Here is a 25,575-nt window from a genome sequence, read left to right as displayed (position 1 = left end):
AAACGCACAGATTAGGAGATGAGTAATTGTTTTTACTTTTTCAGATTTGTGGCATTTTTCACATGACCTTTCTTTGAGCCACATGAGTACATATCAAGACATCAGGCTGATTCAGTCAGAAAGCTGTGCTTTTACCAGGTACTCCACAGCCTTCCTCAGGGAAGCCATTCCAACTAGAAAAGGGCTGATCTAAGAGCAACTTCTCCTTTAATTTGCCATTATAGGTTTGGTTCAAGATCACCATGATTTGCAGCATTTGCAAACTCTTGCCCTTTAAAATCTTTATCCCCATCACTGTGAGTTTTCAAATTCAATAGCAGCCCCCAGCAGAGTCAAAGAACCTCCCCCCAAAATGCCATCTGTTTTCCACAACAGTAATGTCTGCTCCACGAAAACCTGCAGTCTTTTGGAAGCAAGTCGCCTCTAAAGCTTTTGAGAATCTTCTGAATTCCTAACAAAAGATTATTATCTTTTCTAAACTCTCAATCCTCACATGGATGTAAAAATAAATCTCTGCTTTATTTATAACTGCTGATTGAGTTAGAAAGTTGCCCTTTATCTAACAAAAAGAAAAATGGCATTTAAAGCACTTCTAATTCATTTGGCTTTCTGTTCATTCATTAGCTGAATACACTTTTCACCTGTATTTTTCATTATTCACAGTAAGTCTATTTTTACAAGAGTATTTTGACAATTTTTTAACAGTAAATGCTCACTGATTTTATGGCAGTCCTCTGCAGAATGTTCTACATTATACACTTCCCTGGTATGGCACCAGCAGAACTCAAAGTTTGCTCTTCCTTCTTAACTCAGTGTATGAATACCATTTGGATGGTTCTAAATATTTAAAACTACCCAGTCCTCAGCAGATGCCATGAATCTGTACAACCACACAGATCACACCACAAAATAAACCATCATAGACTCTCCTCACTTTGCCTAATTCTTCTGGAACCTTGCTGCTAGTACACTTTATGTGGTTTGATGACAAGGCCTTCACCTGAGATAATTTAATGTGTTCGGTGTGATTAAAGCATTACTACACTCATATGCTTATTCCTCCCACCACTGATGACTTCTTGCTGGTATAGTCAAAGGGAACCTGGTTTCTATTGAATGCTTATTGGCTTTATATTCAAAAACTCATTTAGGTCTAGTATTCCATTACCATATGATTCATAGGTATCCAAGCTAACTTTAAACACACAGAATAAGCTCAATCTTTGCTTTCCTTGACTCTTCAGAGTCTTCAATTTGCAGGTCACAAAGACACAATGGTCACACTCTCCTCTTGGTTCCCTTCAAGGAACATCATGGACAGCAATCTCTGGCTCATGACCAGCCTAGAATTTGACCTTTATCCACACAGAAAATGCAATATGCAACTTGCCCTAAAAATGTAGTTCTGTCTTTGTTTAAAATGCTGTCAATGTGACCATTTTCATCACAACCTCAAGTTTTATGGATTAGCTCACAAAAGAATGTAAGCATTGAACAAGGAGCAAATAGCACTGTTTTAAACAAAAATGTGATTTTTTTTCCCCTAAAGAACTTATTTAAGCCAGTCTGGAGCACTGCATAAAAGCATTCATATTTTAGTCTGAATAGTGCTTTTTTTCAATTATGATTGGTTCTGTGGGTGTTTGGCACCACTGGAACTAAATAACGATTCCTATATTAGGCTAAAGAGATTCAACTTCTTCCTGTAGACAGGTTTAGCTCCTTGACAAACTTGCAGTGCTCCTTATCAGCTGTGGGTTGTAAGCAAGGCAGGGACAGAACATCCAGACAAATAATTCTGAGGGTTTTCAATTATTATTTGTCATCCGTGAATAACTCATGGCAGCCTTAGTGAATCTTGTTTCTTTTATTTTCTGCAATCAGCTTATGTTTCTTTCTGGGATATTTGTTGTTGCCCCTGTAAATTTGTCAGATGCAGTCTCAGCTTGAAGATCTATCAAAAGGAGCTTCTTGTAAGTATCTGCTGGACACAATTCAAATTAGTGGTAATTTTGTGGTAGGTTTCATCAGGCACACAGGGCTCAGGACAACTTTCTTATTCTATTAATTGCAAAACTATGACTGAAAGACACGGATGTGAGTTAGAACTTATTCATTTAATTAACGTGGGGGGAATTAGCAGGGAGAGTAAGAGAATGTTAGCTTCTTCTTCCCACTCTAAGAGCACAGGACACAACTGTGCAGTTTCCAACTAATCAATATACTTTAGGACTCTGATCACATCTGAACAGATGAAATACTTACTTTTTAAAAATGTATTCAAAGAAGTCTAGTGCCTTTATGGAATTTCTCTTCTTAATTTGGTAGGATATCTGAAAGCAAAGCAAACCCAAGACAAATAAACTTAAATGTGTAAGTAATTTCAGGGGACAAAATACACACAATTCACTCAGTTGGAGTACAAGAACTCTGTTGCACACAACTGAATCCACTCTTGCAAACAAACGAAACAAACCAGTAGCTTAGTTAAAAAAAAAAAAAAAAGGTTTTCTCAAAATACTAGCTGCAGAAACCACCTGTTACTTTTGGTAGACTCAGATTGTGTCAATTTATCTTGAGGCTGTTGAATATTGGATTTCCTGTGCTCACTTTTCTCCACCCCACAATACTTGCGATTCCTTATTAGACAGAGATTTTATTCAAGTCACATCAGATACTCCTTTTTTATTATTATTTGATCAGTGGGTAAATTCCTGCATTTGTCTTCTCCCTTACTTCAACTCCTAGCCAAACCAAGCAGCTATGTACTTCCAGCTTACAGATCCATAAGAGATATCCCCGACACCCAGGGACTTCGGGACGTTTAGGCAATGTGTGTGCCTATATTATAGCTTTGCTGTTGTCCTTACATATTTACTCAGGTTAAGTTCATGAACAACATGTGTGCATGTGGGAAATAATTCAGCTTGCAAATAAAGATGCCTCCTCCACTGCAAAAAATGCCTCTAAGAATCTAGAACATCTTCCCCATTCGTATTGAAATTCAGCAGCTAAAATAATCTCCCCAAGTGATGTTCCCAAGGAGTTTCCTGCTGCCTGCAGAAAAACTGTGAGGTAGGAGACCCTGAGCACTTAAATATGATCTGCATTCTGAACAGACTCCAAAATTTTTCTTTCACTTCAGCCTTTGTCAGCTATAAAAATGCTTCTGCCATTAATTTAGGAGCCAATGCCCAGGTGGCCAGCTGTTAATGTCACTGACAGACTGCTTGCTCCTGTTGAGTGGTGCCTCACTCCACCCCTGCTCCCACTGAGGTCAATTTGCTGGGGGCAAGCAGTGCACAAATTCAGCAGGCTTTGGCCTTCAGTGGGAGTCTGAATCTTTTTATGAAAACTGAGTAAAGGACTCCTCTGGTTTTCTGCCCAGTCAAAACTTTCAGGTAACGTAGAAAGGGATAAAGTTACTGCAGCACACATTAAAAATGTGCTGGGGAAAGCAGCCTGGGTTATTCCTGCCTCAGGCAAAGACAAACTCATCTGTGGGATTGTTTTTGCTCAAGAACCTGGCTGTACTCATTGGGTAACTGGGGAGGTCAGGGAATCCTGGTGTTTGCCTCACTGGGGTTGATTCTGGGTGAGAATTGTCTTCCTGCACCAGCTGTACACCCATCACCAGACCTAGCACCTCACAGTGCCCATCTCTGCCACTCCACATCTGGGGACCTGAGCCCAACCCCGTTGATGAGAAATGAGCTGTGACCAAACCGGACAAGTGCTGCAGTAATGGAATCGGGCCTGACTTCTGCAGGTTACAATCTACCACCACACACCATCTCTCCTGCCCTCAAAGACTACTTGACCTTCCTAAGGGCAATCACAGAATGCTCTGAGTTAAAAGGGACCCACAGGGGTCATCGGGGCCAACCCTTCAGTGAATCCCCACAAAGGGATCAAGCCTCGGTGTTACCAGCACATGAGCCAATCTCTACTCGTTAGCTTCCTTCCTGAGCAAAATAATTTTTACTTCTTTCTGTAACAGCAGCCTCATCTAGAAGCAACAGCCTAAAAAGTGGATGGGAGAGGGCTGACTGTGTGAAATGTTTCCATCTCTGAAATCAAATGCTGGTTACATTGAGACCCACAGGCAGTTTTAAAATGCCCTTTGCAGGCATATTTTGAACTCTCTGGGTTTTTTATTTTTTCTGTAATTGTGGAGATGGAGGTGACTCAGAACTGCACTAATGGGATGTTTGCATCTACCTTCCCCACTCTGGGCCCTGGTTGCCTTTCCATGCTCCACTCTTCATGTGACCCCCAAGTACTATCCAAAATCAGCCTTCTCTCACATGCTGGTGTGACCTGTTGGGTCATAACCTGACCAAGAAAACCCCAGGTCTGGGGTTTTGAATGTGTTTTATGAGTCCCTCTGCAGGTACACACATTTTAAAATTAATTTTAAATTAAATTAAATGCCAACTATGGTACAACTTAAATTGGAAAACATGGAACAGCTTAGCCTTGCCTCCTGTAATTTTGTCTTGGCACTGTACTGCAGCAAAAATCCTAGGATTTTTAAATTTAAAACAAAAATAAGCCATACACTCATAACCTTTGTGTTCGGGGAATATCACAGAAATGGGCATTGGTAGATTTGAGAGTGGCTGAAGATGAGAAGAATTTAACAACTACACCAAGTGAAGTAATAAAGTACTGGGGTTTTTTTACAGTGCTTTATAAATTGTGCCTATGTCATTGTCATGATAAAACTGCACACTGCTCTGGGCATAAAGGAGGATTTAAAAAATAATTGGAAAGCTGTATAATTTCATTGCTGTGGCTGATAAGAGTTGTGAAAGTGTTGCCTTAGCCTGAAAAGCTAAAAATGTCATCCAGGCTTCATCTTGCATATATTTAAAGCCTGATGTTTGTCACTTTTCCCATGATTACTGTGGTTCGGACTGGTTTTCAGTCTGAAAATTACAAGTTGTTGCATTTAGTCTGCCATAGCTAGACTTCCCATAATCTGAAATAAGTGTGCTAAGTGTGAATTTTGCTTTATGTAAAATAGCATTGAATGTCCTACAAACACAAGCTTACACAGGAATAACATGACACTGGAGCCACTAAGAGAAAAAAGAAGCCCTTGATTCTCCTCTTACTGTACAAATTCTGTACCTTACTCTTAGATATTCAGGCTGGAGCAGTAATATTTCAATTACAGTAGATGAAATAAACTTGAGTAGGAATTAAATATTCCAGGCATTTTAAAAGTAAACTCAGTGGACTTTCATATGGATGGTCCATAGATTAAGGGAAATATAGTTGTGAGAAAATCTATCAAAAGATCAGAAAGTTAATGGTGCATTAGGAAGTGTGAGACCTGGCGTGACCTAAATGGTGCATAAGGGGTGGGCACTGTCCTGGTTTCAATTACTAAATAGCTCTCATCTCAGTCCATGAGATGTTGGGGGTTTTCCCTCCCCTGACTCTCCTTCCCATCCTACAGGGCAGGGAGTGAGCAAGGAGCTATGTGGCACTTGGCTGCTAGCTGGGGATAAAACACAGCAAGGACAGACCACAGTTTTGCTTCTCTAGACGTGAGAGAAGCAGCTAAACTCAGGGTACTCAGAGGTACTCTGTAATCTCTTTATTCCTAGAGGCATGTAGCAGATTCACTCTCAGCTCAGTTACAGGTGCAGCTCTGCTGTGGAAATGACCAGGAAAACTGCTTTCTTTTGGAGGCCTGGCATCTAAACTGTCCATGGTCTTATCAACCCAACCAACTTCTCACATGAAAAACCTTTTAAAATACAGAAGACAAAAAGGTGAGCTCACTGAAGAGCCTTATTTAATATTTACAGAATCACAGATTAGTTTGGGATGGAAAGGACCTTTAAATTTCATGTGGTTCAATCTCCCTGCAATGAGCAGGGACTGCTTTATCTTCCTATTCAGTACCTCTAATGAAAAGCAAAAATGCAGTTCTTTTCCATAGTCCTTTGTCAAGGGATAGGAGCACCCAAAGCTTCCAACAAACACACAGAAAAACATAAGTTCAATATGTTATGATTATGTCTTCATTTCTGATGCTTTGGGGGTTTCTCTGGAGATTCACACATTAGCATCTCTGTTTAAAAGAGTTACAGCTGACATTTGGCTTTTCTCCAGGTTTGCAAACAACAGAGAAAAACCTTGACTTCCTTCCTCTTCATCACAGAGCTCTCAGGTATCTAAAGCAAGTTGCCCAGAGGATGTTGGCTTCAAGATTCTCTGGTGCTGCAAAAGTGGTGCTTTTTTTCTCAGAGGTGTTTAATTCCCAGTGACACTCATGTGCCTCCCTGTGATGGGCCAGAGGAGAGCTGGGCTCTGTGTTTGACAGCAAGAAATGGAAACTCAGAGAGGACTCACAGAGTGTATAACAGAGACGGAAAGCACTCTCACAATTTCAAAGCCCGGGATTACATCATATAGCCTGAGCTGTCTCTGTTCTTTCTTTCCACATGACATATCTATCCTCTGCTATCCAGCACCATGTTAAAAATACCTGAGCTTCGTCTGAGAGAGCACACTTGCACAACAGGAATAATTTGACACCAGCATTTGTGCTTGGAAATTCTGTGAGTGTGCTGTTAAAGGGGACTTGTGTTTTCCAAAACAGACTTATAAAGATCAGGCTCTGTTTTCATCAGGCAGCTTGTGCAAATTCTTCAGTTCTTAGGTTGCTTCTGGAGTATGACAAAAACCGTTTGTCCTATGCACATGTCTGGTTGCTTCTCCTGCACCACCTTACCAGGAGATCATCCAGCATCACATTATTTAAAGGCTCCTTGGAACAAAAGCCACATATCCAGTTCATTAATTTCCTCCTAAAACCACAACCTTGGGTGAGTGCCATTCTCACTTGTACTTCATCTCATGTGTCAGCATTTTGCAGATGTTTTCCTTCTGCCAGCATAATCTCATATGTGAGCCTAATCCTAGCAAACTTCAGAATTATTTGCCCTTCTAAGACATTTTCTTTGTCACATATGTTTTTCTGATACCACTTTGAAGGAGATTTAGCTGTTGTATAGACCACAGCAGACAAAGCAAGTTATTGAAGATAGCAGCAGCCGGCTCCTCAATATCACAACCATATAGGACTCAATCCACAGGTGTGGGTACCACATTTGGCTGGAGGCTAGAATGGACACGCTGGATTCAAAGAGGTATTTTCTGCTGTTGGGAGGCTAGGAGGGAGCTCTGCATGAGGTTTGGACCCTCACAGAGACTCACATCTTTTTCAGGGTGGCACCCCTGGCAAGCTGTATTTTCTGCTGTGCAGCTCCAGACAGTGCCCAGAGGCACGTGCGAGCCCACAGTATTTCAAGAATGCAGCTGGCTCCTGCCCAAATCCATTTAGCTTGTACCAGAAATCCTCATTAAAACCGACAATTTAGGTACGGTCACCCCAGCTGATTTGAAGAAGGGTTTACAGTCAGTTTCTAAAGCAGCAAAGAGAAGGGTTAAGCCCATGTGGCCTCTACACTTCTCCGAGGAGATGAGGCAATTTGCCAGTTTTGCAGCCCTCAGTAAACTTGACGGAAATGTTTAGCTGGACAAATTGGGTGAATTATTTCTTTGTTGTGGCCTTTTCCTTAGCTTGTTTATTCCATCTTTTCGTAGTTTTTTTCACCATTCTTATAATTCAACTTGGATAAGCCCTTGTGATTTCTTACTATTCCCCCTCCCTCATTTACCCCAACCTCTAAGCCAGAGGGAGCAGAAGGGGACAAACAATAAGAAGCCTGTGACCTACCAGAGTGACGCAGCAGAGGGGTGCCCTGTCAGCTTTGTGAAAATTGAAGCCTTTCCCTGAAAGTTAAACAGTCTTCATTCATCTTTATTGAGTGATTACACCAAGTGGCCTTTTGAAGCCAACCAGAGCTGTGCAAGGGTTGCACACAGCCTGTAATAATTTTATATTTGCCGCAGAATTTGGGGCAGGAGGAGATATAATGCAGAGGCACCATAGTGCCAGCAAAGCACTATTGATATTTTTTTCAAAATTCTGTGTTTGCTCTGTGAGGTGTTTGTCTGACCTCACTACTCAAATGACATTGATGCTGGTAACAATTTTGACACTGACTTCAGATTTTTTTTTTTTTTCTCTTCGCACCTCCCCAAATTTTCACAAGCACTAAAACTGTCATCTTGAAATAAAGAAGGAAAAACATACAGGGAAAGTTTCATTAAATCCAGTCTGGTCCTACAAAGTCCATGGATTGGCATCCTGTTTTCATGAGGGATGTCCTGAGCAGGGCCATGATAGGGGATGTCCTGCTAGAACAAAAACTGGGGATGTAATCTTTTGTTGCAAGCCTGCATGCTGAAAAAAATTCAGTTAAAAATAAATGTGCTCACAGCAAAGACATGCAACTGCACGAGCACACCATTCCAGGAACCAGTTCCGTACTCTGGGCCAGGGTGTGCCAGCTCAGGGAATGAGCAGTGGGGATGACTTTTCCTCTTCAACATCTCACTGTGGATATTGGGGATAGCACCTTTTCTGGCATAAAGCTGGTTCTTCTTTGGCAGGGCTCTGGCCTGGTCTTTGCTTTAACTTCAGGTCTGGAATATCCAGACAACTCTTGCCTGTACAGTTGGTTCCACAAGAGTTCAAGACCCAAGAGAGAGCCTTTATATCCAAGTAGCTCCTGGGTTCCCAGATCATCACCTGCCTAAGACTAGGCCCTTCTAAAGACTCTCTGTGCCACCCATCACGATGCTGTAAACAGTGCTGTGACCAGTCTTATCTACTGGAGCTGTTTCCATCACTGTCATGTGAATAAGCAAGACAGAAGGTATGACAGAATGGAATAGATTTAAAAGTAAAAATAACTAAAGGCACTGACATAAACTTCACTTAGAGGGTCAAGGTACTAAGCCAGATGCTTACTAATCAACCAAGTCAATATAATGGCTTCTCTTCCAGTTGTCTCTCTGCCCAGAATTAATGTACCTCCAAGATGAGAACAACAGGGAGTATTAAAAATGACTGGCAAGGAGGAAAATATGACTAAGCATCAAACTCAAAACACATGGCATGAACAAAATATGTGGCAAGTGGGAATCTCAAGAGCATTTTACAGCTACTTGTTTGGGAAAATATACACTACCACCACGGACAGGGAGCAATAAAAACAATCGACTGGATCACTCACACTGACAGAGAGAATGATGCTGTCACATGTAGCTGAGCACTTCCTCCCTCATCCTGGCAGTGGAAACAGGGCTCATAGAGTATATTTGTATCTCCTTTAGGCACTTTAGTCAGTTCCAGTGCTAGAAAGAAGCTGTGACTGAGTACTAGCAACTTTTTTTTTTTTTTTTTTTTTTTTTTTAATTTATGGGTACTTGGAATGTATTGAGGTCTTTACATGGTAGCATTGGATTTAGAGAGGAGACTATCAAAGCCAGAGGGGGTGGTGGGCTCTGTGACACTTCCTGTCAATGTTACAAGGTCCCCTGCTGCTCTTCTAGCCAAAAGGACCACAGAGACGAAGTGGTTGACTGCCTGTTTTCCTCACTCACTTCTCGAGCATCCTTTGACAGGATCAATCTCTCTGGATTTATACTGCCAAAAGAAACAAAATGGAAGTTTTGATCAGGTAGCAAGAGCTGTCTCAGCCTCTCTTGTGAGGCAGTAAAGTAGCACACAGCCCTCACTGGTGAAAATCCATTTGACTTCAAGGAGTTGTTTGGCTTGCCTGCCCACAGAAGGACATTTGCAGGCATTAAGTGTTGAGCGTATGAATTTTGGCAGAAAATAAACCCTTGCAGATCAGAGGGGCTTGGTGTGCCTGGGCTTCAGTTCTGGTTAGAAGCAATTCTGCACCATCAACCTGGTCACATTCAGTAGGAACAGTCATGATCACAGATTCACAAATAGCGCAGTTTATTGAAAGAACATAAATAACAGATTCAGAATTGCCATGGACAAACATACCAGCTGTGAGAGAACTCTAATAAAAACCATATTATTGTATTAACCTGGGTAATAGTAATCCTACACAGAAACTTACCAAGAAGGTGTTCTCCCCTGGGAGAAGGGAGAGCACAGTAACCAGTCACCTGTCTCCATCTGGGATTTTTGGGTCTTCCTCCTAGCTAGGTGAAATTTCTACCTTCCTGCTATACAGGCCAAACTTAACCTCCTTTTCCATCCTACAAACAGCAGGATCAGGATGGACAGTTGAGTAGTTTAGTTGTTTAGTAGCACATACCTCATTAAGCTTATTAGCCTATGCAGGGATGAGAACTTTAAGACGGGCAAAACTCACTTTTTAGCTGTTCTGTCCTTCAAATTTTCAGTCACACAGCCTTGTTCTGTTCCTCACATCTTATCTTCACAGGACCTCCCCCCACAGGCAGCTCAGCCTTTCGTGATGTCAGCCATGCAGATCTCCATCTGCAAAGATAACACAGAACGAACACAGCATGTGCTGCACATAGTAAGCCTTGGCCCTTCCCTGACTCCTTCAGGGATCACCATCCATCCCACAGTAAGGCTGGAGCAGCCAGTGCACTGATGATCCACCACAGCAACATGAAGGTTTTCAAACATAATACTCAACATCATTAATGCAGTTTTAGATATCTGAAAGTGTTTGCAAATTTATTTTTTCCTGGCTGGTGAAAGAGTGTGGAGGGCAGAAAGTAAGGAACATCTAGATTACTATTTTTTTTTTCTCTTCGAGTGGCAATTCAACTGAAAAGCATAGCATTTTGAATCTTGGAAACTGCATTTAGATAAATTGGAGCATCTAAATAGAAACAAAATAGTCCATTCCTAGTAAATGAAAGGATTAACTTTATCTGAACAGTTTATTTTTCCCTCTCATTTTCTAACTATGGTTATGAAAAGGGACGGGGGTGGAATCATTCCAGACTGACCCAAAGTAAGTCTCTCACCCATTCCGAGGCTATAGAAACAATGTGAGGTGTCCTGCATCTCAGCTCATGACTTGGGCCTTTTAGAAGATGTGAGCAGATAAAAAAGGGGCAGATGAACATGAATTTAAGTAATATCACGCTCTGCAAGGCCTTGGGGTTTGTTAGCAATGGGAGCAGAACAACACAGAGCTGGACAGAAGGGCTGTGATGATCTATTTCCAAACAAGCCCAGTTGCTCAGAGGAAACAAGCTTTGTGGAAGGTCACTGTGATACACACAGGACAAATGTTCTGCAGCCCAGAAAGCGAACAAACCAACCCTACTTCAAAGAAATGACAGTGAGCCAAGCAAGTGGAAAGAGCAGCAAGAGAAATACGAGCGATGATTTTAATCACATTTCCCTGCTGCATTTTTCATTGCTGAAAGGCTTTCACCAGCTCTAATTGTGATGCTCAGACACTGATCAAGGATGGATAAATTCTATGGCCACAGTTCTGCAGCAATCAATGTCACCAGCACTGCTCTGCTCATGGGTGACACAGGGTGACAACCAGCTCAGAGGAGGTGAATCCACTTGCCTGGGTCTGCCTGGTCTTTTTTCAATTGAATAAGTAGCACAAAAAAAAAAAAAAAAAAAAAAAAAAAAAAAAAAAAAAAAAAGACCAGAATGGACATTCCTATGGCAGCAACCACCATGAGAAAAGGAAAATGAGGGAGGAGTGCTGAAGGCAGACAGTCCTTAGCATGAAGTTGAAAAAAGTCAAAACTCTGTCAAAAATTACATTCTGTATTTTATTCAGTCCTAAAAGAGGGACTGCAGTACTTCTAAAAAGCAGGGTGCAACTGATTGCAGTCTCCAAATATTTTATTAGACTAAGACAATTGTGCTCTTTTGCACATGAATATTTATGGGAAAAAAAAAGCAGAAAAAATACTGATACAACTTTCCAAATATATAAACTTTGGTGGCATTTATATCCTTTCTCAGGGCACTTTCTGGAAATATTCCAGCACCTCACAGAGCAGTACTTAAGGAGTACTTAATGTCTTCTGAAAAACAAAGCCTGTGTTCAAGCATTTGTTATATCAGGGACATTGCAGACAATGTCATTAACAGAAATATTTGAGCAAAGAGTAAAAATAAACACAAATCTCAGAGAAGACAAATTAATAATTTATTTATTGCTATAAATGATCAAGCTGAAAAGATACTTTCAGAATGTAGAGCTGTCCTGGCTTGTAAAATAAGCATGTATTCTATTTTTGCCATCTGTTGGGAGTTAGGCAGTTTTTCTTATCTCTTTCAAGAACAATGACACTGGCAGGAAGATAATCTCCTGTTAATGGGCTATTGAATTACTCACTGTGGCTGGTAAGACTAGTTACATCATCCCATTGTGAGATGCTCCACCCAGAGGGAGGAGCCAAGCATCCCTGCCACCATAAAACAAGTATTTCTGAGACAACAGACAGCCTTCTTCGCCGGATTTCCCAGAGGAATCAGGAACCAGGCCCAGCTGCTCCTTCGCCGCATCTTCAGAAAGGACCTACACCCTTCTGCAGATTGCCGCTCCAGGAGGAGCAGCCACCATCTGGCTGGACTACTATCAACACCCTGACTTCTCAGGGTGTCAGGTTTTTCTCACTCTGCCAGTGGTTTTTATTTTTGCTTGTGCTAAATTGCATTGTTATTTAGTTTTTTTCCTTCCTAGTAAAAACTGTTATTCCCATTCTCATATCTTTGCCTGAGAGCCCTTTTAATTCTGAAATTGTGATAATTCGGAAGGAGGGGTTTTACCTTTTCCATTTCACAGGAGGCTTTTGCCTTCCTTCACAGACTCCTGTCTTTTCAAACCAAGACAAGAGCCATTTGAGTCAAAAATATTACAAACAAAGGTTTGACTACTCTTTACAGGTCAGGTTTCTAACAGCGACCACTTGCTATGACTTGTTCAAAACTGAATCCAGAGCACAAATTCTTTACAGATGTAATCCCCAGAGTAGCACTGATGACCCAAAAAAAAAAAAAAAAAACAAAAAAAAAACAACATATCACTATCTGGCCATAAATTATCCACAAATGAAAAACAAACAAGCAAACAAAAACCCCAATAAAACAAAACAAAACAAAACCTAAACAAACTAAAAAGTCACCAGAAAAATGGCAGGCAAACAAGAAAAAAAAAAGATATTGAATGATTTCACTTTATTAACTGATTTCTAGTGTAATTTCCGGAATTCTTTCAATAATAAGGTTGATTACATTTCCTGAAGCATGTGCTTTTTTAAATTAGTGCCACCTGTGCCCAAAAGCCAGAGAAATATTTGCTGCTATAATAAATCTTTAAATGAATGACAATTTAGGGTTGTCTCTTAAGACACAGAAGAATCACTATTTCTTATAAAAATAATTCCTACATGAAAACTAGTAATTATCTAACTACAGAGCAGAAAATTTATATGCTTACCAGTTTTTTTTTCAAACCCGACAAACAGGATGCAGATAAAGACAACACCTCTGGAGCTGTACAAATCTCAAATTATCTCTTTCTCACTACCTGAAAGGTAACTCCTGTGGTTCAGGGAAAAAGAAAAGTTTTCTCTGCACTGTGTGAGATTTACTATATCCAAAGCCAATTCTCCCAGCCAATAATTCTTATTGTTAACAGAGAAGACTTAAAACACCTGTGTTAACACAAACTATCCATTCCTTCAAAGAAAATGAGGAAAAATGACAGGAAGAAGCTGGGCTGACCAGACGAGAAATAAAAATGTGATTATAAGACTAGAAGAAAAATGGAAGAAGAAAAGGGGAAATAGGAAATCGTTGCTATCAGCTCGCCTCTACACGTAGAACATGGTGCATTCTTGGCCTACAGACCACCATGCTACCATCTGTACTTTTCCATGCTGGGAACCAATTTTGCAACCTTGTACCAATTTAGAGAGAGCACTGTGAGAGAAACACTAGCTTTGCAGCATGCTGGGGATAAGGACATGATGGGGAGAAGGACTTAGAGAAACAGCAGCATGGCTGCCCAAGATGTGGGTCAAACCTTGCCTTGAAGACTTTGTACACCTCTGGTGACCCCCGCTCAAGAAAGATGAATTTAAATCCGAAAACACACAGTTCAGACCTATTGGGAGGCAGTGACCTCCTCTTTTATGCAGTGGGATAGGAAGCGTTTATTTCTATGCAGATTTTATGTATACCAATGGAAGAAAAAACAAGGGAGGACAACAAAGATTTTTCAGCAAGGGTGGTAAAACATTTTCAGAGGTCCTCCAGAGATGTGGTGATTGCCCCATCCCTGGGAACAGTCAAAGTCAGGCTGAATGGGGCTTTGAGCAACCCAATCTACTTGAGGATGCTCCACTTATGCCAGGAGGGTTTGAGTAGATGGCCTTTAAAGGTCCTTTACAACTCCAACCATTCTGTGATTCTATTATTTTATTTTTCTTCATAAATATCTCTGAAGATAAGCCTCAAATAAAGGGGAAAGACTATTAACATTCAGAAAAGATCTTAAGTTAAAACACTAGGTCAGGGTAAACTGCTGGAGGAGCTGCCAAAAGACTTCTAAACACTCCAGGCATGAATGTCTCAAACCATCCTTCCATGCAGGACAGCAGGACGCTGCGCTGCACTCAGGACTCAAACAGGGAAAGATGACAGGAGTCCCACGGGCAGAAAATACATTCAGGTGCACTCCAGCAGGCAGCGCTCTCCTCGCTGCCGGGGAGACCCGTGAGATGATTCCCCCGTGATGGCCAGCGTGGCTGCGGAGAGGGATTCCTCTGAGATCCTGGCCATCCCACACGGGACGTGGAACGTGTCAGTGCCCCAAGCACGGTATTAGAGTCTCAGACCTGGGGTCAGCACGGCTCCGACAGCCCAGGATTAAACCCGTCTACCAGAACTGAGACAATGACGGGGATTTCCCCTGATCCTTTCAGACGCGCACTCAAACGCCCATCTCAGCTCTTCCCTGTTTTCCCTTAGGACAAGGGTGGTCTGTCCTAAAAGCCATGTTAGGCAGTGCCCCAGGTTTGCGGAATCAGGATCTCGAGTCCCACATGTCGGAAAACGGTTCCGTTTGAAGCAGCAGCGCATGGGAAGGCATCGGGCACTGCCAGCACTGCTTTCCACAACAAGCGGCAGCGGTAGACACGGCTCCACCGCCAGCCGAGGGCGAACCGAAGCCTCACCTTCGGTTCGCAGCCCTTGGGACACGGAAAACTGTTCCGCTGCCCGGGTGCGGTGAGGGGAGCGTCCCGCGGCAGCAGCGGACAAAGAGCTCCGTCGGGGCTGTCCCGGGATGCTCCCCGAGGGGTGCAAAGGGGCGGCCCCCCCAAGCCCCTTCCTCGCCTGGCGGCCCGGGGAGGAGCCGAGCGGGGCCGGCGCCTGCCGTCCCTCCCGGCGGGAGCGCAGCGCAGCCCAGCGACCGCCCGCAGCCGCGCCGCAACTTTGCCCGGCTTCGGAGCCGGCGGGGGGAGCTCCGAGGGCTGCGGGGGGACAAGGGAAGGGGGTGGCGCAGGGAGCCAGGCCGGGATTACAGAGCGGAGACGCTGCGAGGCGGGGAGAGGAGCCGGGAGCAGCGCGGGGAGCGGCAGCGGGGAGCCGGGCAGGGGCGAGCCGGAGGGCTCGGAGCGGGGAGCGGGGAACTGAGCCGTGTAGAGCCCGCCCGGGCTGCGGAGGAGCGGCCGGACAGGGGCAGCCGGGTAGGGCAGCATCCCACTGCCGGCCGGGTAGCCGGGCGGGGCGAGAGGCAGGGGTCGGGTGCCTCCCGGCCCCTTCGGAACCGAGGAGGGCGGTCCGGGGGCTGAGCCTCCCCGCAGTCCCGGGGCGGGGGCGAGGCGGCGGCGGCCCCATGGGCGGCGGCGGGGGCGGCTCTGCGCGGGGCTCGCCCGCCGCGGCTGATGCCGCCGTCGCCCGCCCGCGGGGCGCTTGATGCGGGCGGCGGGGCCGGAGGAGGCGGCGGCGGGGGCTCCCGGCCATGTATCGGCCGGGGATGCGCGGGGTCTTGGGCCGGGCGTGCCTGCTGCTGCTGCCGCCCTGCGCCCTGGTGCTGGCGGCGGTGCCCGGCTCCGCGTCCCACCCGCAGCCCTGCCAGATCCTGCGGCGCATCGGGCACACGGTGCGAGTGGGGGCCACCCACCTGCAGCCCCGGGCCGCCCCTGCCGCCGCCGCCTGGCCCGGGGAGGCGTCAGGCGGGCGCCCCGAGGGGCCACCGGGCCGACGGGCGGGGGGCGGCGGGGGACAGCGGCGGCCACCCCCCTCGCCGCGGGACGCGCTGCTGCTGGCCGTGGCCAACCTGAACGGCATGCCCGGGCTGCTGCCCTACAACCTGTCCCTGGAGGTGGTGATGGCAATCGAGGCGGGACTGGGCGACCTGCCCCTCTTCCCCTTCTCTTCAGCCAGCGCCTCCTGGAGCAACGACCCCGTCTCCTTCCTGCAAAGTCTCTGCCACACCGTGGTGGTGCAGGGGGTCTCAGCCATCCTCGCCTTCCCGCAGAGCCGTGGGGAGATGCTGGAGCTGGACTTCATCTCGGCGGCGCTGCGCATCCCGGTGGTCAGCATCGTGCTGGGCGAGTTCCCCCGGCGGAGCCTGGTAAGGCAATGGGGACACGGGGAGAAAGCGGCGGGCAGGGCAGCGCCCCGGGGACGCTGCGGGGAAGGGCCGGGGGACGGGCGTCGGAGCCGGGCAGGGGTCTCGGCGGGAGGATTGTGACCGGGGAAGAAGCGCTCGGACCCCGGGGCCGCCGGCATCGCTCTTCGGTCCCTCCCTCCTTTAGCACCCCGTTGCGCTTTAGCCCCGGGGTGGCCGGGGAGAAGCATCCTCTCTGTGGAAAGGCAGACAAGAGCTCGGTGGCACGAGCGAAGTTGTTAGCCCGAAGTCATATACTGCGATAAGTTGTGAGCCGAGAGCAGAAGGGGGGTCCAGGACATGCTTTGCATATCAGGAAAAGGTTGTTAAGGGGGAAAGAAAAAAAAAAAAGGCAAACCTAAAAAACCCCAAACGGCTTTCAGAGTGTTTGTTAATGGTCTTAATGCTGTGGTCTGTGTATGGGCACTGTAGCTTGGGCACCAGGTGACACTTCTCAGGGAAGTATCTTCTCAGTGTAACTTGACTTGGCGTCGAGCTGAGCTAAAGCGCCAGAATTTTCTGTAGTTCAGTTTCATTTGTAGTTCATATGTTGGTACTAGATCAGATTTTTGCTAATTCGAGTTGCCTAACTAAAGTTTGTTTGATTGTGTAGCTAAAATAGTAGAAACTGAATTCTTTGTGTTTGACAGAACTCTTAGGTGCAAGTAGAAGTAGCACTAGGAGCTAAACTTTTTATTATACAAAGATAGCAGCTTAGTGTTACACACTCTGGAGAAAGGTAATAGGCACAGTATGTTGAAACCGTGTGTTTGATGCCGGGAATCATCTTCAGGTAGAAGAGCTGGAAGAAAATGCTCTATTCTGTAAAGCTTGTGCAAGGGAAGTCCAAAGTAAAATGGTACAAGCTGCCTTTTAAATACAGGATAAATAGTTGTTGTATATAAAAAGAGGTAGCTCAACTTTGCTTTCAAAATGTAATTAGAAAAAAAAACATTGTCAGGTGAATTTGCTTTGCAAAAAAAACCAAAATACAGACCACGCCCTGGATCTAATTTCTGTGGGTTTGGGGTTTTCAGTTTTTCTGTGTTTGAATTGTGACAGAAAAGGTAGAAAAAGTCTGTGTTAGGTAGTTCCTAGTCTGTAACTGAAGATGTGACTGCTGTATCCTGTCTGAATCACAGAATGGTTTGAGTCAGAAGGGACCTTAAAGATGATCTCGTTCCACTGCCTGCCATGGGCAGGGACACCTTCTACCAGACCAGGCTGCTCCAAGCCTCATCCTGCATGGCCTTGAGCATCTCCAGGGATGGGGCAGCCGCAGCCTCTCTGGGCAGCCTGTGCCAGGTCTTCATCACCCTCACAGTCAAAGATTTCCTCCCAATATCCCATCCAACCCTGCCCTCTGGTATTTTGAAGCTGCTGCCCCTCCTCCTGTCACTCTATGTCCTTGTCAAAATCCCCTCTCCAGCTCTTTTGTAGCCCCTTTAGTTCAGCTAGGCTTCTCCACGTCAGCAAAACCCATGTAACTCATGTAACTCATGTAACCCATGTAACTCTCTAGGTTTAAGCCAAAATTCAGGCGTAATCAGTGCTGCTGAATTCTGCTACTAATGGTGCCAGTAGCATCCAAGTTTGCTGTTACATCTACCAGCCTTGCATCTGCAGTCACAATGGTGCTGGAGTCAACAGCCAAAGCTCCCCGAGGGCCAAATCTTGAACCCCTGATTTGGTCTGGCTGTTAGCATTATTTTATGTTCCATCTCAGAGAAGGGTCTAAATTCACCCAAAGCTGCCTGAGTTCACCAGATGTGTTCAACACATGCAGCACAGGGTTAGATTTCATTGCTGCTTTCCATGGACTTCAGTGCTCCTGCTTAACTTTCAAATTGTTCTCAGCAGGGAGCCCAATGGATCGGTCTTTCCAAATCAGGACTTTGTTCTTAAGCAGAATTTTACTGGTATTGTCTTCAGTGACAATGAAACCAATGCCTGGCACTGCACCTGTGCTGAAGAGACTCCATTTTTCCTTTGGGCCGAGCTAAAAAAAAAAAAGACTTTTCAAGGACCTGTGGAATTAAAAAAACAACTCAGTCTTACTCAAAGGCCAGCAGGCACTTGTATTCAAGTGTGTTAGTCTATCAAGGTTGTCTTGGGAAGGGCTGATATCTTTCTGAACACTGTTTTTTTCATACTTTCCCTTATTACATACCATCTTTAAGCTAATGCTGGAGGCAGTGCTACAGCAGCTTTGCCTTGCATACTTCCTGGAGTTACAGTATTTCCAAGAGGATATTGGACCCAGGAGTCCCTGGAGTTGTTGGCCTCAGCAGTCTCTGTTGCAGGCAGGGATTTTGTGTTGCTCACAGTCCCATACCAGCACTGACATGAAATGGACATGCCACAGACCTGTCACCTTCCTGTCTCTCTAGACCTGGAGCTGCAGATTGGCTTCTTCTACTGACTGGCCGTCTTGGAGGAGGCAGTTGTAAATGACATCACTGTAGACAAGGCAGTTTTTGCTGATAGGCCCAGCATGCACATTTCCAGAGAAGAAAAGAAGACTGATTTCTAACCCTGCTTCTGAACTGGCACCCCTGGGGTCACTCTTTCTGCTGATGCTTGGAGAGAGTGTCTTCCCTCCCACTAAACCACTGCAGCATGCCCTTAGGAGTGCCTGCAGGTATCTTCCTTCCACACAGGCACAGGAGCAGACCCAAAACTTGTTTTGCCCTTAGAGAGCATTCTGCACTGTGAAGACCATGGCAAACATAGCAAACCCAGGATTCACTAGATGCTGTATCATACTGCTTCTGCTCAATATGGAAATCTTTTATTAGGGTGGTCTTAAGGTAGTAATGTCTAGCAAAGTCTCATTTTCCACACTGCAACAGGACAGGAACATACACATGCAATGTCTTGTACTGCTGCTGAATGTTAATGTCATTACTTCATGCAGTAGTTTGTAACAGGCAAATGTTCACTGTAATTGAAAAGCATGTTGATCTTGGAGCAAATCTTCTCTAACATGGCAAAAAAGCAATGCTTAGAATAAAAGGGAAGGTTAAGATTCAGAACTGAAATACATTTCAATAATACTGCCCGTTGTCTCTGGTGTTTGATGATAGTAATACTTCAGATGTGTAACATGAGAGGAAATGTACAGCACTACAGATGGGCAGCTGCAGTAAGATACCTAGACAGTGTTTTAAAAAGTTTTGTTGCTGTTCAAGCATATTTAAAAATCCATTTCTCATTAAATTCTACCACCCTGAGGTTAAAAAAAAACAGCTAAGTCTTTCCCCGTGACATGAACGATCACAAGACAACAGCCATCACAAGGTGTGGTACTATACTTGTTCTTCCACAAGGCAACAGCCTATTCTGGAGGTTCAGGAGTGTGTTGGTTTCAAGGGAGGCTACACAGAGTAAAGTGAGACACACTTTTTTCATTTTATATATGTGATTTAATTGTTAATGTACACTAACAGTAAATCCAAGTGCTGTTGTGACCTGAAAAAATGCTGTTTACTTTTCTCACTTTACTGTCATTTCAGTAAATTTTCACACTCAGTAAGCAAAAGTAACAATTTAACACTGTCATTCAGCAAGGAAAAACAAGCACTGGATTTCTTCACTACTAACACAAATGCAAATTGCAGTGAAGCTTTGACAGCTCATTATTTTGGAGACAGCATCTTCACAAGCACTGATGCCACTGAGGCAAGGCTTGTCACTTTATGTATGTTTGTATCAAGAGAAGCACTTTATTTTTTGATTCCAAGATTGCCAACATCATTAATAATTTTCCCATGGATGAAATAGGGAAAAGATCCAGGGAACATGAAGCATAAATAAATACGTGATACTGCTTCTAGTAGTACAGCTCAGAGCTGAGAGTCTGGGAAGAATAGCCCGTACTATCCATTTTGTTGGTGATAGTATCAGAAACACAGGGGAGGTCATGTTTCCAGCAGTGTTCTCTGAATTTAAAGGAGTATTTTTAGTGGGTTTCAGATAAATCAGGACCTCTGGTGTCTGTTAACATGAAAAGGAATCTTCTCAGAGCAACTAAACAGAGTAAAGTAATTGCAAATCATCAGTCCCTGCCAGTCTGTGCTTTACCTGGTTTCTTGAGGAACTGAAACTGCAGAGCTACTGATTATTGCTATGACTTCAGAAGGGGTCAAAAGAATAAATAAACCAAGTCAAAGTTCCAGATTAAATTGAATTTTCCAGTAAAAAGCAAGCTCAGCCTCAGAACAGATGCTGTAAAAAGAAACTGCCTATAAACATTTTATTTTTTAATTTGTTTTTAAAGGAATTAAGTGGGGTTTTTTTAACAGCTTCCTAATTTATAGATATATCAGACCAGCCTGGGTGAGGAATTACAGGTGGTTTTGGAAATAGACAGGAATAACACTGTAAATACAGTGTCCTCAGAAGTCATACTGACCTGCAAGACACAGACTATGCATTGCACCAGTGAGGGCAGACAGAAATTACAGCAAAGGGATGGAGATGTGGGAAAGCTTCTGCCCAACTAAATGCCCAGAGACAGATTTTTTTCTTTCCTCCTCAGAGACAGAATTTCATTTTTGCAGAAAAATGGTTTTGATTTTGGAGAAAGTTTTAATAATTCCATTTTCCAGGGAGAGAATGCAACACACATGTTTGGCTGCAGGCTCTGGTCATTCAAACTGTCACTGCTAATCTGTCTTAGTCCAGATATTGGAAGCTTGTGCTAGTTTCTGTGAAGATGAGGAATACGTGTTCAGTCTTTCCCTGTGGCCAGCAACCCTCCTTACCTCACACTGAGTAAATAGGGTGGTGGCACTTGCCTTTTGTATACTTCAGGAGGGTTTTATGAGAGGGGTCTTGAGAGGAATTGAGGACAGACATTGAGAGGATGTGCAAAAAAATGCCCAGTTGCTTCTCTTTCAGCCAGAGACCCCAGTGATATTTCCTCTATCAAAAATCTTTGCATGGAACAGTGAAAGGGAAGAAAACCCAAACTAGTCTCTTTATAGGAGTTAAAGAGTTTAAGGAAGCTCCACTTAATCACAGCTGCAGAAGATCCCTTTTCAGAGTGCAGGAAAGTGGTGAGAATGTTTAACTTCAGTTCTCCTCTGGTTCCTTAATTTTAAAGTCCCATGGAGACAGAAAGAGCCTGAAGTCTGCTGGGATAGCACTCATTCAGAACTGGCCAGTAACAAGATTTCCTCATTCCTTATCTCATGCTGATTCTTCGATGCAGAAAAGCTGAGTTAACATCAAATTCAGTGCCATACATGATGTTTATTTTGGGTTTGGCTCTTTTTTTCTATTCTGGGAGTTCACAAAGCAGTGTCTTCCTTGCTGCTAGGTCTTTCATAACACACTGCACAGACTCCTGTCAGTGATGAGTGATTAAAATATGACAGTGTTAAATCACTGATTATTACTTTGCTGAAGGACAGGCATTATCAGAAGAAACATCAAAGAATACTTGGCTTAATCCACTAAGTAAAAATTATAATTTTGCCTAGAATAGACAAATTTAAAGACAACCTGTTGTCAGATTCTTTATGAATACATGAGTTACTGTACTGAACAGATTGTTAACAAAGAAAAGTAAGTTGGAGTATTCAATATAATTTCCTCCAAAAATTTGTCCATGAAAGTCAGTGGAAGTAGAGCTCTAGAAAATAGAAATCAACAAGTGATCTTGTGATGTGTTATTCAATTTATTTATTGCAATAAAATTCAAATACTACTTTTAAAAGTTCTCATTTAGGGTATATTTAATAAATTGTTAACTATTTAAACCCATGAAATATTGAAAGTTCTAGGACTTAAGCTTGTGCTGGATCTAGTTACAGTTTTAAGCCCTCAAATAAAATGTTTCTATCATGTTCTATTATTTTCCTCTCTGGATTTCCAATTAATTTTTAAATGTGAAAGAAAACCAGGTAGAACATGGCTAGAATTTATGTATTTTTTGTAATCAGCAGAAAACTGGAAAAAGCAGTTTCTTTTAAAAAAGCTAAATTTGCCTTCAGACTCAGACTATAAACCCATGTTTCTGTAGGCTTTACTGAAGGGCTTTTAAAGAGTGGAAGGGTTGTCTTCTTCATTTGATGGAATGAGAGAGTGCCTCAGTCAATCTCACTGCAATACAAATAGCTGTGCATTGCAGAGTTTGTTCTGAAGAGCTGAAAGCATCCAAAGAGGAGGAAGAAAACAAGAAAAGGAAGCAAGAAAACTGGAAACATCACATGTCAGTGACGCAGGGGAAGAGAAAGAGCAAATAAGCTGAACTGAGAAGAGAAAGAAAAGGTGCCCTTCCCTATGTCTTTACTTTTTGAGGTTCTAGCAGCACAAAACAAGGGAACTGAATTTTGTAGGAAAGCACTGGACAAAGAGCTGGAATCACCAAGCACAGAGAAGAATGGCTTGCCCAAATCAGGGCTGAATTCACAGGGCTGTCGTGATCCCTGGCTAAGAATAGCTGCTTCCAGTGAGTAATGCTTGCCCAAAAAAGCATTCCCCACTGCGCTCCCCCCGCAAAAAACAAACGCATTGTCTTTCCCGCAGACTTCTCAGGAAAGTGATTAAGCCAGCATGTAGGATGCAGTGATGGGAACGGGGATTTATGTCAAAGGTAGATAATGGTTTATTGCTGTTGCCAGAGCGGTGTCTTGCAAAGGGTGTGAGACCTTGGTGTGGTTGGGTGTGATTAATGGAAGCCTTTTTGCAAACTTCATGCTGAGTTATGATCAGAGTCCCTCATGATGCTTTGGGACCCAGGGTCAGACAGATCAGGATTTCAGAGCACCAAGTTACTGGGATGCATGCAGCATCATACCAGTAGGTACCCAAAAGGGATTTCCTAATAAATGGGAGCAGGGTCAGGCACGGGGACTTTAGGATGGGAGCTTTGGACATTAGCAACTGTACTTTACTTCTGGTCTGGCCCTGAAAGACTCCACATTTTCCCCAAAACCCTGTTAGTCAGCCAAATTGGTTCTCACCACCACAGGGAAAGGATGTGCAGATGGTGGAAGTAGCAGGAGGACTGGGAGAAGGATTTAGGCTTGAGTAGGCAGCACTGATAGATGATTCATTTATTAAGGGAGTCACACTCAAGCGAAGCTGCTTGTTCAAGGGGGTCCTCATCAGTGTGACTCAGAAGTTCACAGCCTGGCCCCAAGTGCTTCACAGCTGTCACAGCAAGCTGGTAACACAGCTCTTGGTAATTATGGACAGCTTCACGAAGAACTGAGACAGGCATACCACAGCCATTGTAACATTACATGCTGCCCTTGTTGGGCATTACAACCAAAAGTTTGTGTGCAGTTGGCCTTGAGACCTGGATTTGGCTGCAGACAGAGTTCCAGAGCATCTCTCTGTTCAGGCTTGCTGTTCACCCCTCAGAGCTGAGCTCTGTGTGTCATTTCCCTGCAGTGTGGGTCCGTGCAGGCACTGATGAGCATCTTGCATCCCTGGAGCACAGGAATACCCTGCTGGTACAAGCAGAAAGCAGGTGCCACCCCCATGCCAGGCAGCCACCCTGTGCCTCTGTGAGCTCTGAGTTCCTTGTCAGTGAGTGGGGAGATGACGCTGAACCTCTCAGATGCTGCAGGAATGGTGAGCTGGGAGACCCCTCAGAAGCTGATGGGAAGATTTCCAGTTGGCAGTGGTTTGGAAAAGTCTAGTGTGCAGTGTTAGTGCTGGATAATTAACTTTTATCTGAAATGTTTCAGCCTGGCTGGCTGCTGGCTGCAGATAGTGGGTGGGGGTAGAGGAGGATGGCACAGGTGGGCACAGGTGCACCCTCAGCTAACACCGAACCACAGTAAATGGGGAAATTACTGTGATCATTCTATTCTTATTATTATGCAATCAAATGTTGGGGAGCTCAGAAGAAGCATTTTTTGCTCTTCTTTCTACAGTATTTTTATTACTCTCCACCCGCTTTCATCTGTAATGGTCATTTCTGAAGCCTGTTTTACAATGTGGAAAGTATTTGAAATGGATTATAAAAATCTATGAATGTGCTGCACAAGCATATTTTAAACTCTCAGTATTTCCCCGAAGGCATGCTATCCCACTTCCAGCTTCTTTAAGACTGTGAAGGAAATGATTGCCTATGCTGTTCATGTGACATTTTTATAAGACTTTCTAGCTTGAGACAGAGTCAAAAGACAAGACAGATTTTCAAGCATCAACTGAGATTTTAAAAATGAAGTTTTGCATTTGTTGCAAAGAAAGAGCTATTAGACATAGCAAATAATAACCAGAAAGAGCAGCTGACCTCTATTTGGAGCTGCCCTCCTTTGAGAATGTACTGAAAGTGTTTTAGCTGTGATCTACATTGTTTTAGTGTGCTAATACTGCAGAGCTGATTTTAGCCCTGCCTTAGAAGGGCAACGAGATGAAAGGTTTATGTGCCTGGGTTTCTTCTGCTTAAGTTTTGTGTGTGATAGGTGATAAACTGCAGAGGCAACAAATAGATACCCACTGACAGCCCTGAGGCAAACACAGGTAAATAGTTACAGCAGAAAGCACTGGTATTTTTTGTGTAAGTGTCGAGGCATGAAAATTCCAGATGCCTCATCTTCTGTCCCTGGAAGTGTTGAAGGCCAGGTCACATGGAGCTCTGAGCAACCTGGTCTGGTGGAAGGTGTCCCTACCCATGGCAGAGGGTTGGAATAGAATGGTGTTCAAGGCCATCCCAACCCAAATTATTCTGTGATTCTGTGGTCTGTGAAAGTGTCTGCTCCAGAGTTCATGACCAGGGAAATGGTAAAAGGTGGCATAAGTGTTTCGGCCTCTGAGATAATGGGGAGAGAAAAAACACCTATTAATCACCTCTATAAAAGTTCCTATCACAATGTATCAGTATACAAATATCCTGGGTAGGCTGGTATGGTTAACAATGCTCCTGTGGCATCTGATTAGGAACCTTACATCAGCAGTCAACACAGGGAAGCCAAAATTATGATTATTCAGTCATCCTTATGATCATGTTTTTATATACATGAATTATTTACAGAGTACAGGATGCTTACAAGCTTGTTAATTAAAAAGT

The 25,575-nt window shown here is 44.0% G+C and overlaps 1 protein-coding gene and 1 long non-coding RNA gene across 2 annotated transcripts in view; both read left to right on the top strand.

The window, feature by feature from the left end:
- The window catches only part of LOC137464475 (uncharacterized), a 269,516-nt gene that overhangs the window by 159,406 nt on the left and 84,535 nt on the right, over positions 1-25,575 (top strand). The gene's annotated exons all lie outside the window — the stretch shown is intronic.
- The window catches only part of LOC137464469 (glutamate receptor ionotropic, NMDA 3A-like), a 65,436-nt gene continuing 55,188 nt past the window's right edge, over positions 15,328-25,575 (top strand). The window contains 2 exon segments of the mRNA XM_068175843.1: positions 15,328-15,879; positions 15,882-16,508. Coding sequence (XP_068031944.1) covers positions 15,817-15,879; positions 15,882-16,508 — 690 coding nt within the window. The 5' untranslated portion in view covers positions 15,328-15,816.

This window comes from Anomalospiza imberbis, chromosome Z (assembly GCF_031753505.1).
Source record: "Anomalospiza imberbis isolate Cuckoo-Finch-1a 21T00152 chromosome Z, ASM3175350v1, whole genome shotgun sequence".
NCBI classification, from domain to species: domain Eukaryota; kingdom Metazoa; phylum Chordata; class Aves; order Passeriformes; family Viduidae; genus Anomalospiza; species Anomalospiza imberbis.
This window is presented reverse-complemented; position numbering and strand designations above follow the sequence as displayed.